General features: G+C 34.8%; 1 protein-coding gene across 1 annotated transcript in view; it reads left to right on the forward strand.

The window, feature by feature from the left end:
- The first annotated feature begins 12,352 nt into the window (after positions 1 to 12,352).
- Positions 12,353 to 14,617, forward strand: part of LOC128223215 (sideroflexin-2-like) — a 47,421-nt gene continuing 45,156 nt past the window's right edge. The window contains exon 1 of the mRNA XM_052932505.1: positions 12,353 to 12,363. Coding sequence (XP_052788465.1) covers positions 12,353 to 12,363 — 11 coding nt within the window. The remainder of the gene's footprint in view (positions 12,364 to 14,617) is intronic.

The following is a 14,617-nucleotide window of genomic DNA, read 5'->3' on the forward strand; positions in this document are numbered from 1 at the left end:
ATTTACTAATGGCACATTTATCATGGTTATTGTATGAGATTCAAACAATTTGTTTAGTTTTACCTTTTTGCATATTCAAATGCACTTATCATATATAGATTAAATATAACCATCATATACATATGCATAATTAGACAACTTCTAAAAATATAGGTAACCCATATTTTTGCCATAAACTGCTTTATAAGTGATATATATATATATATAATATATATATATATATATATATATATATATATATATATATATATATATATATATATATATATATATATATATATATATATATATTATATATATATATATATATATATATAAATATAAATATATTTATATATATGTATATATATATATATATATATATATATATATATATATATATATATATATATATATATATGAACTGATGTAAATAAAAACAATGGTCTTATTAAGGCTGTATTTAATTACCAACACAAAAAACTTCACAAATATAAACAATATATCAGACAAGGTATTCGTTTTGTGCAGAAAGTCACGGATTAATCATAATGCTGATGGATGAAATTTGTTTTTAATCATGATCATCTCAACATTATGTCAGTATCGAGTATTACCTCCACGATTGGCAATTACTGCATCAAGTCTTCGCCTCATATACTCACATAACTTCAGCACAAGGTTCATGGGAATGCGGTCTCATTCTTCCCGAAGAGCAATAGTCAATTACTAAACAAATTGTGGCTGCTGTGGATGCTGACATAAACGAGGTCCTATGATATGCCACATGTGTTCTATTGGGTTGCAGTCAGATTAACCAGACGACAACGGAAGAGTTCCTACGCCGTTAACCCGTAGAAAGTTCACAGTAATCCGTGCTGTATGAGGACGTGTGTTGTCTTACTGAAAAATTGACAATGGGCACGACTTCTGGTTCAACGTTTTGGTCAATATATCTTCGTGCAGTCAGGGTCCTATAGACGAATAGGAGCTAATATTTGAATGAGTGATTGTTTGCCGCCCAAATCATCACACCACCGCCACCGAAACGGTTATATTGCAATTTGTTGTTACGTGCGTTGCGTTCATGACTCCGCCTGGATACACGCAGTATCCCGTCAGCATTGGAGATATTAAATCGTAATTCATCACTCAATATCACGAAAATACATTGACGAGCACGAGTGTCGACCGCACACTGACGTCGAACTTGACGGTGACGCGCAGTGTGAATCATGCCGCGATACTGTCTACTGCAGCTTATGCCCCAAACTAGAAGCCGATTTCTCACTGTGGTGCGGTTGATAGTTTTTCATCTATTGCCTAAAATTAGGTTCGACAAAGAACGCGCTAAAACAAAATCGCGAAGACGTGTACGTATGCAATTGTCCTGACGTGCTGTCTAGCGACGGGCCTCTTGTTTACTTTTATGTTTGCCAAAATTCTAGCACGATTTCATTACTTAGTCTAGGCATCGCAAATTATTGAAAGAAGCATTATTTTTGTCCAACATTCGTTCTGAAAGTCAATGTCCGGGTAAACATGTGATAGTTTAGTGTTAAAAAACTGCATGGTACAGTTGCATATGTAGCAAACCTGTGCAAACCGTGCACTGACGCACACATGACTCCATTGGTGTGTACCCGAACGTAAATTTGTATACTCAGTAGTCCGCGTACCAGAGACATGAAATAATTACATCTATTATAAATATGATGATAATTTTGAGTTTGCGAAAAAAATATTTACGCTTTTCTATGTGGCGTTTGTTATTTACAGCAGTTGATACATGTCGTTTAATTTTAGACTATCTGTGCATGCGCGCAGGTAGTCTTAAGACCGCAAACTCCAAAGAACTACTTCTATTCATGTCGTTTTAACCCATTTTTTGTCTCAATGCGCTCTATGTTTAGTAGCAGAATGACGTCGAAACCATAAAAATTGATTTTCCGAGTATGAGTTCTTGCTTGGTCGGCTATTTCCGCGCCGTATTTCCGTATTCCGGCGTTTTATTTTTAGCAGAATATAACTATTTATAGATCGTTATATTTATCACATTAGTGTGGGTCAAAATAATAGATGCTCTGGTAGGAAGGTAACACCTTACAGGTATCTTTCTGTTTATAGGTCATACAGGTCGCCATGCATCAGATATCTGCAACTCATGACGTCACGTCCGGCGTAAGTAAACAACTCTGGACAACGTCTTGAATTTATTAATTAAATTCAAATATTTCGTTACAGTGTTAAAACAGACTGAAAAATGTAAAAAATACATGCACGTGTATTTTTCTAATGTATTGATAAAGTTTTTTTCGCGATATTCCGTGAAACATGGAATTAACGGTGACTGAAAGTGTTCCGAAAACCGGCGTCGCACTTATGGAGAAACGCCAATATCAGTTAAATGAACAGAAAGCGCTGAAGAAAAAGTACAGCGCATGTGATAGAGACACTGTTACTGTAGAAGACACTGGAGGAGGGACTATGTTCCGGTTCAACACAGGAACCTACGAAGTGTTTAAGGCTGCCGCTGAACAATTCTACAGCTCGGGAGAAATGCAAGGTCAGAGTTTGAAGACGCATGTTCATGACAAAAAGCAGCGGCTTGTCGAGACTAAATTTAAGGTCAACAATGGTATGGGACATTATACCTTAAATATGTATCACACGGCCTGTTCATGTCTTGTAAACGAAAAAAAAAATCGAATGGTTCCACGAAGATCATCTGCCGGAAATAGTATCTTCTATCGAAAATAATTTAGCAAAAAGGGGCGTTACGGTGCAAGATATTAATTTGTCGTTAAAAGAGTTGCTGCACCCATCGAACCTTGTCATTCAGCCTGAAGAAGAAACAGTGACTTTAATTGACTGCGACAGTGAAGTTCAATTAAGAATACATACCGATACAGAATGCCGCGTAGAAAATTCACAGACAACAAGTACGAACGAAGTCGATGCCATAGATTTCTAACATCCCATCTCGGAAACCATTGTTTTACTCAAAGGTCTACAAGAATCTGTCAGTCGATTAGAAACTTATCTGGAATATCATATAACCCAGACAGAAGAGGGTTTTGCTCAACTACGGGATGAAATGTTCAGCGTCAAAAGACAAAATAAAACAAACTCTGATTTTACTGACCGTCACCTTGAAGATGTGGAATCGAGTACTATGCAGCAGAAGTCGTCTTGTGAAAAAATGAACGAATCCAATGCAAAGAAATTGCAAGCGATATCTGACGCAGTGAAACAACTAAATGAAACATTGAAATTGCAGAGTCCAATTTCTACAAAAATAACATCACAGAAAACAGCTTTTGAAAACGACGTGAGACCGATTGAGGACAAAACAAAAACACCGGTGATTGGCGATTCAATCTTCAAATGTATGAAATTTCGGCGTCTGCATCCAAAAGTTGAACTTGACGTAAATCCAGGCAAGAAGTTATCACACATCTGCACTAAGTTAAATGATTCAAGCAAGAAAGAGTGGCATTCGGTTATAATCTACGCCGGCGGGAATGATGCTGCAGCCCGGGCTCCACTGGATACAATCTACGGAGATCTTAAGAAAACCGTTGAACATTTGCGCTAGTGTGAATGTAAAGTTTATGTGTGCACTGTGTGTCCACGACGGGATGCAAATGTATCTCCGATAAATGAATTGGTACAGCGTGTGTGTGCAGAGACTGATGCTGAGGTAATAGATATCTATAGCTCCTTCGTCTACCGAAATGGCAACGCGGTCCAACATATTTTCCATAGTGATGGTATACACATTAATGACCAAGGTGAAACAAGGCTATTTCAATGCATCAAACGCCGTGTTAATATTGCAGACAGGAGAGATTTTCCATCACCGTCTTTGCAAGGTGACAACAATTCCGACAGGAACGGTTACCAATATCAGATGCGGCACGAAAAACAAACTGGCCACTTCACCGGAAACGCTTACACTGGACATCCGGTTGGACAGTTTACTAGAAGGAATCGATTCACAGAATCGTCTTGTAATGTACAATATGTGCGACCTGAGATCAGAAGAAACGAGATAACCGGAAGAGATGGTTTTAATTATCCTATGCGCCATCCATATCAAAGACATCCGCAACAGAACACCGGAAGGGATCCCTGTACCGGAAGTGGCTATCGAGAATATCCGGCGCGACAGCTGACGAGAAGGTATCACCCCCGCGGAAGCTCCTGGGCGGAACTTCCGGCGCGACAAGACGCCGGAAGAAATAGTTTCACCGGAAGTGCAATGTTCGAACATCCGGCGCGACATATTGGAAGGTATCACTCTGCCGGAAGCGCGTGGTATAAACATCCTGGCCGACATGACACTTGAAGAGATCTGCCTACCGGAAGCGGTTGGTATACGCAGCCAGAACGACAGCGAACCGGAAGGAACGATTTTGCCGGAAGGACTGGCTATGGACTTGCGGGAGAACGACCTGAGCACGGGCAATCCCATCCGTATAGACAGTCCTCTTATGAAGGTGTTATGCACGGACATAATTACAACAAGACTAGAGTCTTTTGTACGAACTGCAATATGGATAATCATGCAACAGAAGCATGTCGACGACTTTTCTATTAGGGATTTACTGACAGTCACACAATTGATTTTACTAGCAAGAACAGGTTTGAAAATTTGCTTAATATTTGTTCAGAGTGTAATTTTTATAATTGTGTATGTATTAGACGTAATATTTCTGCTAAAAGCATCAACCTTCAATGCAATCACAAGTACAGCACTAATGAAACACTATCAGGTAAAGTATTTATAAATGAACTCGATGACACCTTTCATTTTTGTTGCAAAGGTTTACACGTTGCATGCTTGAATGTCCAACATTTCTTGCCAAAATTTGATGAAATCAAGTTTATATCATTTGATGTCATCGCGCAAAACTTTTGATATTTTTGTGTTCTGTGAAACATTTTTGACTGCCAGAATTTCAGGCAAAATGATAAACGTTCCTGGTTATATTTTTGAACGTAAATATAGAAACACTAAAAAGGGCGGTGGCATATTGGTGTACATAAGAGAAAATATACCATTCATTCGAAGAAAATAATTTGAGTCTGAACACATTGAAGCAATTTGGATTGAAGTATGTTTTTGTAATGCCAAACCATTTTTAGTGTGTTTCATTTATCGACCACCTGATAGTAAGTTAGAATGGATTAATATGTTCAGTAATCAGTTAAAGAATGTTGAAGACTTAAATTTAGAGTATCATATCATAGGAGACATTAACATAAATTATAATGCCGAATGTGGGTCATTTTAAATTACCGCATGGCAGGATTGTTGAGTTTGATGGCCATAGGTGCAGGCATTGTCAACTTATCAGTCAGATGTATGGTTTGACACCTTCCTGTTTAAGTCACTGTGACCTTTGACCATATTACCCCTAAAATCAAAAGGGGGCATCTACTGGTTAAACCAAACTTTCATGTCAAGTTTGACAATAGGTCTAGGAATTGTAGAGCTATCACCCGGAAAAGCTTTGGTCTACTGTCAGACAGACGGACGTAGCGGCCAACATGTGCAAAGCAATATACTCCTCTTCTTTGAAAGGGGCATAATAAATTGAAATTGATTAAATATTTTTGTTTATTATGTTAATTAACTTACACTACATACAACAAGTACCATTTTGATATTTTCGAATGCTCATTTGGGCATGTACATGGGTTTTGATCTCACTATGAACATGAAACTACATAGTGATTTTCCCTCCTATCAATTCTAAATTTAAATAACCATGAGAAAATCAAAACATTTAGTCATTTAAAGCTGCACTCTCACAGATTTACTGTTTTTACAACTTGTGTATTTTTTGTCTTGGAATGACCTATTTTTATGCTAAAATATCTGCAAACCAGTGATAAAAGACTACTGGCAAAATATTAGATTGCAGACTTCCATATTTCAGGTCGAAAACAAAGGTTTTATGGCTTAAAGCGTTACTAACGGTTTAAGAAAAATGCATTAACCATTTTGAACTTAAATATAAACATTTTTTGACAAATTTATTGTCAGCAATCTTATATGAATGGTTAACATGCATTTTCACATAAATTGGCCCGTTCCAAGACAAAAAATAAATAAAGTAGTCAAAACGTTCAATCTGTAAGAGTGCTTGCACTCTCAGTCACAGATTGAAGGTTTTGACAACTTCTTTTACTTTTTGGCTTGGAATAAGCTAATGAAAAGCAGTATGAAAACTGATGAAATAAGACTGCTGACAAAAGATAAGATCATGTTTTTTATATTTACATTTGTAACTATTGGTTTTATGGTTAAAAGCATTACTAACGCTTTACTAATAATGAGATTTTTGGCGTAGAACATCATCTTTTGACCGTATTAAAATAAGAAAACAGCGTTCCAATATTTTCAGTTGTCTTTTTTGCCTGAATTAATATAAGAAAGCAGTGATCCACTTTTTCCAGTTGTCTGTTATGTCCAGTGTTCAGAAATTCGCATAAAATAATTCATTACAAGACCAAGAAATAAAAAAAGAGTTGGTAAAACAGACAATCTGTGAGAGTGCAGCTTAAACATATGGCTACACAACCAGTACATTCATCAGCTTTACTGATTCGAACCAGGCATATTTATATTGGTAGACTAGCATTTTACCATTCTGTGCTGGCCAGTAAAGTTCTCATTTGAATTAGAATTCAAAATGTTTATACCTTTGTTCTTTTTTTTTGCCAACTCTGTTTCAACTGAACTTCCTAAATGAATGAGAAGTTTCAAAACAATAATTACAATATCTCAGTAAATACCTGCATTTATGTGTTTCTTGTGCAATCTGTTTGCTTTGGTAGGCTCAGGTTTCATTTTGTCCACCTCAATACTTGTAATCTTCTAGTCTGATGTACTGCCATCCAATTTTTAAGTCAGGTCAGGCAGCCATTTCAGCTTTGTTCCAGTTGATTGTATCAGATGATGTTAACAATACTAGCCTTGTATCCAGGCACTTCTCAATCTGAAAGTTTACAAAAGAACATGGCCTGTAATATTTAATAAAAAATAATTGTTTACTCCTGGATGATGGGTTCTAAAGTAAACCTTTGAGAAAAGATGCTACTTGTATGGTGCTTGAACCCACGACCATGTCAACATTTGCATGGAGATCTGTCAAACTGAGCTAACCGGGTAACATATTTTTAGGCAGCTCCCAGCTTGGCTCTACAATTGACAGGTGCATTATACATTATAGAGACAATAAATCAAACACTTGAAGCACTAGTCCAAATAATAGTAACTTAACTGATCTTTTTACAAATTTTGAAATGGCATATCCTTCACATACAATTTTTTTGTACCAAAAGTGGGTAGCTATTCCGATTGGGATTCCGGGTCAGATAATTATATATCTAAAATATGAGTTATGTACGCAAAATATAAAAGCTGACGAATTATTATGAGTTTGATGAGTGTTTTTCTTCATTTCATACTGTCAAAACATAATGATATAAACTCTTATACATGAAGATCATCTGCAAGGCTGCGGTGCATAGATTTACATAGATGTAAAATGGTTGTGTTTAAATGCATTAAATGCTTGTTTTGTGAAAAAAATCTTTGCACTTACATGGTAATAACTAAAATACGAATATAAACCTTTAATATCTATTTCAAACATATAATACTTATCGAACTACGATTTCAATATTTTTCAACCCCCACCCTGTTTTGCACAAACCCGATTAGACGTAAGGGATTTGAAGAATCCCATATAACACGTCTATTTTTTTAGACTATTGAAGCATAATTATATGTTCTTTTTTGATGGTTGAGACGTTTCAGGTTAAACAATAATTAAAAATGCGAAATAATTTTAGTGAATAATCAACTCTGAATTGAAAGTGACATGAAGATGTTGTAGTGAAGGATTTGCCATATATATATATATATATATATATACATTTTTTTAATCGTAAAAAGAGTCCGTCAACGTACAAATATTTAGACTAAGAGATGTAGATCAGCTAGATGTACCTTCTAGTCCAAATAATTGTACGTTGACAGATTTTTTTTACGATTTTTGATACAGCAAATCCTTCACGTACAAATTGTTTTGTACGAAAAGTGGGTAGTTATTCCGATCGGGATTCCGGGTTAATGCATATTGCATCTATAACATATCATAAAAACAAGAAATATTACCAGATAATGTTATTTTATATAAATTCCGTAACTAAAAAGTAATATCAAGCAAATAATTATGAGTTTGATGGTTTTTTCTTCATTTCATTCTGTCAAAACATAACAATATATACATGAAGGGCACCTGCAAGGCTGCAGTTCACAATTTTACAACAATCGGAACATTTCGGCCATCAATTGTAACAACTCGCCATCTTCGGTAAGCTTCGAGATAGTCAATCCCTGTTGGATACTGGCGGAGGTGTTCAGATTGTTTGGCCAAGGCCGAGTTGTTACGATTGTATAATCTCGAAGCTTGTCGGAGGTGGCCGAATTATTACGATTGGGTCAAGTTGTTCCACTTGGCATAATTGTTGTCTGTGTCAGTCAACTTTCCTTTTAATGAAAAGGTAAATAATGTGTTTTCATGCATTAAATGCTTGTTTTTTTGCAATATAGCTTTGCACTTCCATGGTAATAACTAAAATACGAACATAAACCTTTAATATCTATTTCAAACATATAATACTTATCGAACTACGATTTCAATATTTTTCAACCCCCACCCTGTTTTGCACAAACCCGATTAGACGTAAGGGATTAGAAGAATCCCATATAACACGTCTATTTTTTTAGACTATTGAAGCATAATTATATGTTCTTTTTGATGGTTGAGACGTTTCAGGTTAAACAATAATTAAAAATGCGAAATAATTTTAGTGAATAATCAACTCTGAATTGAAAGTAACATGAAGATGTTGTAGTGAAGGATTTGCCATATATATATATATATATATATATATACATTTTTTTTAATCGTAAAAAGAGTCCGTCAACGTACAAATATTTAGACTAAGAGATGTAGATCAGCTAGATGTACCTTCTAGTCCAAATAATTGTACGTTGACAGATTTTTTTTACGATTTTTGATACAGCAAATCCTTCACGTACAAATTGTTTTGTACGAAAAGTGGGTAGTTATTCCGATCGGGATTCCGGGTTAATGCATATTGCATCTATAACATATCATAAAAACAAGAAATATTACCAGATAATGTTATTTTATATAAATTCCGTAACTAAAAAGTAATATCAAGCAAATAATTATGAGTTTGATGGTTTTTTCTTCATTTCATTCTGTCAAAACATAACAATATATACATGAAGGGCACCTGCAAGGCTGCAGTTCACAATTTTACAACAATCGGAACATTTCGGCCATCAATTGTAACAACTCGCCATCTTCGGTAAGCTTCGAGATAGTCAATCCCTGTTGGATACTGGCGGAGGTGTTCAGATTGTTTGGCCAAGGCCGAGTTGTTACGATTGTATAATCTCGAAGCTTGTCGGAGGTGGCCGAATTATTACGATTGGGTCAAGTTGTTCCACTTGGCATAATTGTTGTCTGTGTCAGTCAACTTTCCTTTTAATGAAAAGGTAAATAATGTGTTTTCATGCATTAAATGCTTGTTTTTTTGCAATATAGCTTTGCACTTCCATGGTAATAACTAAAATACGAACATAAACCTTTAATATCTATTTCAAACATATAATACTTATCGAACTACGATTTCAATATTTTTCAACCCCCACCCTGTTTTGCACAAACCCGATTAGACGTAAGGGATTAGAAGAATCCCATATAACACGTCTATTTTTTTAGACTATTGAAGCATAATTATATGTTCTTTTTGATGGTTGAGACGTTTCAGGTTAAACAATAATTAAAAATGCGAAATAATTTTAGTGAATAATCAACTCTGAATTGAAAGTAACATGAAGATGTTGTAGTGAAGGATTTGCCATATATATATATATATATATATATATACATTTTTTTTAATCGTAAAAAGAGTCCGTCAACGTACAAATATTTAGACTAAGAGATGTAGATCAGCTAGATGTACCTTCTAGTCCAAATAATTGTACGTTGACAGATTTTTTTTACGATTTTTGATACAGCAAATCCTTCACGTACAAATTGTTTTGTACGAAAAGTGGGTAGTTATTCCGATCGGGATTCCGGGTTAATGCATATTGCATCTATAACATATCATAAAAACAAGAAATATTACCAGATAATGTTATTTTATATAAATTCCGTAACTAAAAAGTAATATCAAGCAAATAATTATGAGTTTGGTGGTTTTTTCTTCATTTCATTCTGTCAAAACATAACAATATATACATGAAGGGCACCTGCAAGGCTGCAGTTCATAATTTTACAACAATCGGAACATTTCGGCCATCAATTGTAACAACTCGCCATCTTCGGTAAGCTTCGAGATAGTCAATCCCTGTTGGATACTGGCGGAGGTGTTCAGATTGTTTGGCCAAGGCCGAGTTGTTACGATTGTATTATCTCGAAGCTTGTCGGAGGTGGCCGAATTATTACGATTGGGTCAAGTTGTTCCACTTGGCATAATTGTTGTCTGTGTCAGTCAACTTTCCTTTTAATGAAAAGGTAAATAATGTGTTTTAATGCATTAAATGCTTGTTTTTTTTGCAATATAGCTTTGCACTTCCATGGTAAAATATGAATATAAATCTTTACTTTATTATCCATTTCAACCATAAAATACTTCACTTAATACAATTTTAATATTTTTCAAACACCCCCGCTTTTTGCACAAAACCGTTTAGACGTTAGGGATTGGAAGAATCCCGTATAACACGTCTATTATTTCAGACTAATGTACATGTACCTTCGTGTCCGAAATCGATCACTTCATGGCAGCTCATTTCTGGATTGTCTCCATCTAAATTTAACATTTTTAGACGCATACATTGATGCCATTTTTGCTTCGATTGATGTTAAAGCAATAACACTAAATACAGGTCGGTTATTTTGTAGAAGAACGTGTTCGAAGTAACATTCAATTTCATTTCCGCATAATCGCCGCCATATTGTGTATGACTTTAAAAACTACACCCTATAGTCCAAAATAACAATAGGCATAACGTTGACACACTGTGATAGGTATAATCCAAATAATTTACTCAAACAAATACACTAGTTCGATTGCTGCTGAAAAAAAATCATTTGAAACATAAAAGCTATTTCACAAAATATTACATGACATGAACTCTTTAACCGCGTATGATTTATTTCTTAATAGCTTCCATTCATAAAATAAGTTCTTTGCCGGGGTTTGCCGGGTCAGTCTTGAATGCCGGGATATGTTTGACGTCACACGGGGTGCAAACATGTGGTGTAGCTTACTATTGGATGTAGGGTAAAATTACTTCGTATGTAAATGCTATACTTTCATTATTTTTCATTATTTTGTTCAATAAAACTCACCAAATTGCAACGGTACAACTATACTAAGAGTAACACGCAATGTTTGTCATAAAAAAGGCAATAACGCGTTAAATACACATAAGCAGGTACTTGACGCCCCACATTCACGTAAGTAGTTCTGTTGCTACGCAGGTGGTGTGTATTAATATATTCATGTTCAATATGTCGTGTCAGGCGACTAGTCGCGTTTCTGAAATACAGCTCTCTAAAAACTGTAAAGATTCTAGGGTGTTATGGAAGAACCTCAGAGAGTTGAATAATCATAATGACACTATTAACAATAATAGTATAATATTACCACAATACCTTCATACAAACGGAATAAATGTTGTTGGCGATGCACAAATATTAGATGTGTTCAATAAGCATTTTACTGACACATCCGATTGTATCAATAAATCAATGTTCGATGAACACATTTTTCAAAACTTGGTACTAAATTAAATAGTTTGTTAAAGGGTCAGTACTTTGATATATCTTACATCACCCCATTAGAGGTAAAAATGTATATTGATAAACTTAATACGGCGAAAGCTACAGGATTAGATGGAATAGGGCCTAATATCCTAAAACAATGTGGTGATTGTATTGTTATACCTCTAACGTCCATTATAAATAATAGCATACGGCTAGGATTTTTCCCAGACTCATTTAAATAGGCTAAGGTTTCGCCTATATATAAATCTTCTGATCGCAATGATCCAAATAATTATAGACCAATTTCTATCCTTCCAACACTGTCAAAGGTGTTTGAACGGCACTTGGCAGATCAAATCAAAACATTTTTAAAAAATACGAATGTCATACATGAATTTCAATCTGGGTTTCGAGAAAAGAACATTCTTGTCATACAGCGTTGATAAGAATAATTGATGATTGGATTGATGGAATTGACAATGGAAACTATGTAGGTGCTCTCTTTCTTGATTTACGAAAGGCGTTCGATCTAGTAGATCACCAAATACTTTTACATAAATTGAAATTATACAATTTCAGTGATAACTCCGTCCAACTGATAACTTCATATTTGAAAGATAGACACCAAATTGTAAAGTTTGGGGATTCCCAATCTTCACGAAGATGTATAAGGTCTGGAGTTACTCAAGGATCCATTCTTGGTCCTATTCTTTTTCTTATATATATTAATGACATAACCTTTGAAATTGAAAAATTCTTGATTGACTTATATGCTGATGATACTACATTATATGCAAAAAGTTCAAATACGCAGGAAATTGAACGTACGTTGCAAATAAATTTAGATATGGTATCGGATTGGTGCAAAGTAAACAACATGGCAATACATCCACAAAAAACTAATTGCATGTTGCTGGGGTCCAATGCAAAGTTAAGAAATGCATGTGCACTCAATTTATTCGTAGACAAAGTACTAATTGAAAATGTAACTTCGAAGAAATTGCTTGGAATTATTATTGATTCATCATTGTCGTGGAATCTGCAAGTTGAATTTGTCTGCAAGAAAGTAACTGCAAAGATAGCCCTTTTAAAAAGACTCAATTATTTTTAACGGATCAAATGAGATAATTGTTTTATAAATCGTATACACTTCTTATGTTTGAGTATTGTTGTAGCGTTTTGGGGGAAAGTAAGCATACGCATATGAGACGAATCACCATGCTTCAATAAGAGCTGCAAAAAATATTCTCTTTAAGCCTATTAAAACGCCATCGCATGAATGATTTAAAAAAATAGAATGGCTTCAGTTGGAATACCGTTGCAGATATCAAACGGCTGTTATGGTATCTAAATATATTAATAATCTTACACCGAGTTACATAAGAGACATTATTAAGATATCTAGCAACACAAGATATGGATTACGATCTTCCACGCGACAAGACATTGCTCACTTTCGACATAAAACACAATACAAGAAACACTCGTTTGCATGCTACAGTTGGAAAGTTTAGAATTTTTTACCAGAAGAAATACGTAAGTCTAACACGGAAAAGACATTTAAAACCCGCTGCAAGAAGTTCTATTTACATCAACAATCGCAAAATCCGTTGTAAAAATTGTATGCATAATTCCATGCATACCACAGGTATAGTTTATACGTATGTATATGTTGAGTAAGGTGTTAAATAAATGTGTGACTGTCCTACTGACTCAATTAAACAATTTTGATGAGTTTTCTTGTTACCATTTAGGTACAAATTGATGTATTATTAAGCATTGATGTGTTTAATGAATTTCTTGCATACCGGACGTGTGTTTCCGGTCATGTGACCAGTGCTGGAAAACCCCATCTTACATACCCCATGTAAAATGAGTCACGCGCAACAACGCGCCACTTCTTATTTTATTTATTGTATGGTTTATGAAAAATATATTATGCCATTTGAATACAGCACAATCAAATATATATGTTTGCAAGACTTTTAATTAAAATTGAAAATAAATTATCGTTTAAAACGCTATTTTTAGTTATTCAAAATTACTGCGCTCTATGACGTCAGTAAACAACGTCGCACGCGCTTTTTGGTGTAATTGTACAAAAGTTCGTTTTCAACGTCATTTTTTCCTCAATTTGGTAAATTTAGATATGCAAGAAAAAATATCAATCATGTGTTTCCAGTACGGATGGAAAAATCCGACCCTTGGGCACGTTGCGTGACCAGTAACTCGGCAAGCCTCGTTACCGGCTTACGCACGTGCCCTCGGGTCGGATTTTTCTATCCGTACCGGAAACACATGAAAGATACTTATAGTATTATATTCATGTTTCTTTATGTTTTCGTATTACATTTTAATACGTACCTTTCTGAAATCCCATTCTAAGCATTTTACATGTCAAAACGATCATTAATTTTAGTTATAGGCCATGATGAAAAAATGTAATAATGCTTTTTAACAATACGTATTTTTGCGGTACTGTTCAAAATGTGTTTTCTCATTCGTGGTTTGAGTATTATTTGCATCACATCTTATTTAGTGTGTGTGCGTGCGTGCGTGCGTGCGTGCGTGTTCTTTCAGAAGGCCGCATTGTAAATAAGACGTGTGTTATGTTTTTCATAATATGATGCCTATGTCTTAATGTGTTACCTTCTTTAAATAAAGTTATTATTATTATTATTATTATTATTATTATTATTATTATTATTATTATTATTATTATTATTATTATATATCGGGTGATA

Source organism: Mya arenaria, chromosome 17 (assembly GCF_026914265.1).
Source record: "Mya arenaria isolate MELC-2E11 chromosome 17, ASM2691426v1".
In the NCBI taxonomy this organism is placed as follows: domain Eukaryota; kingdom Metazoa; phylum Mollusca; class Bivalvia; order Myida; family Myidae; genus Mya; species Mya arenaria.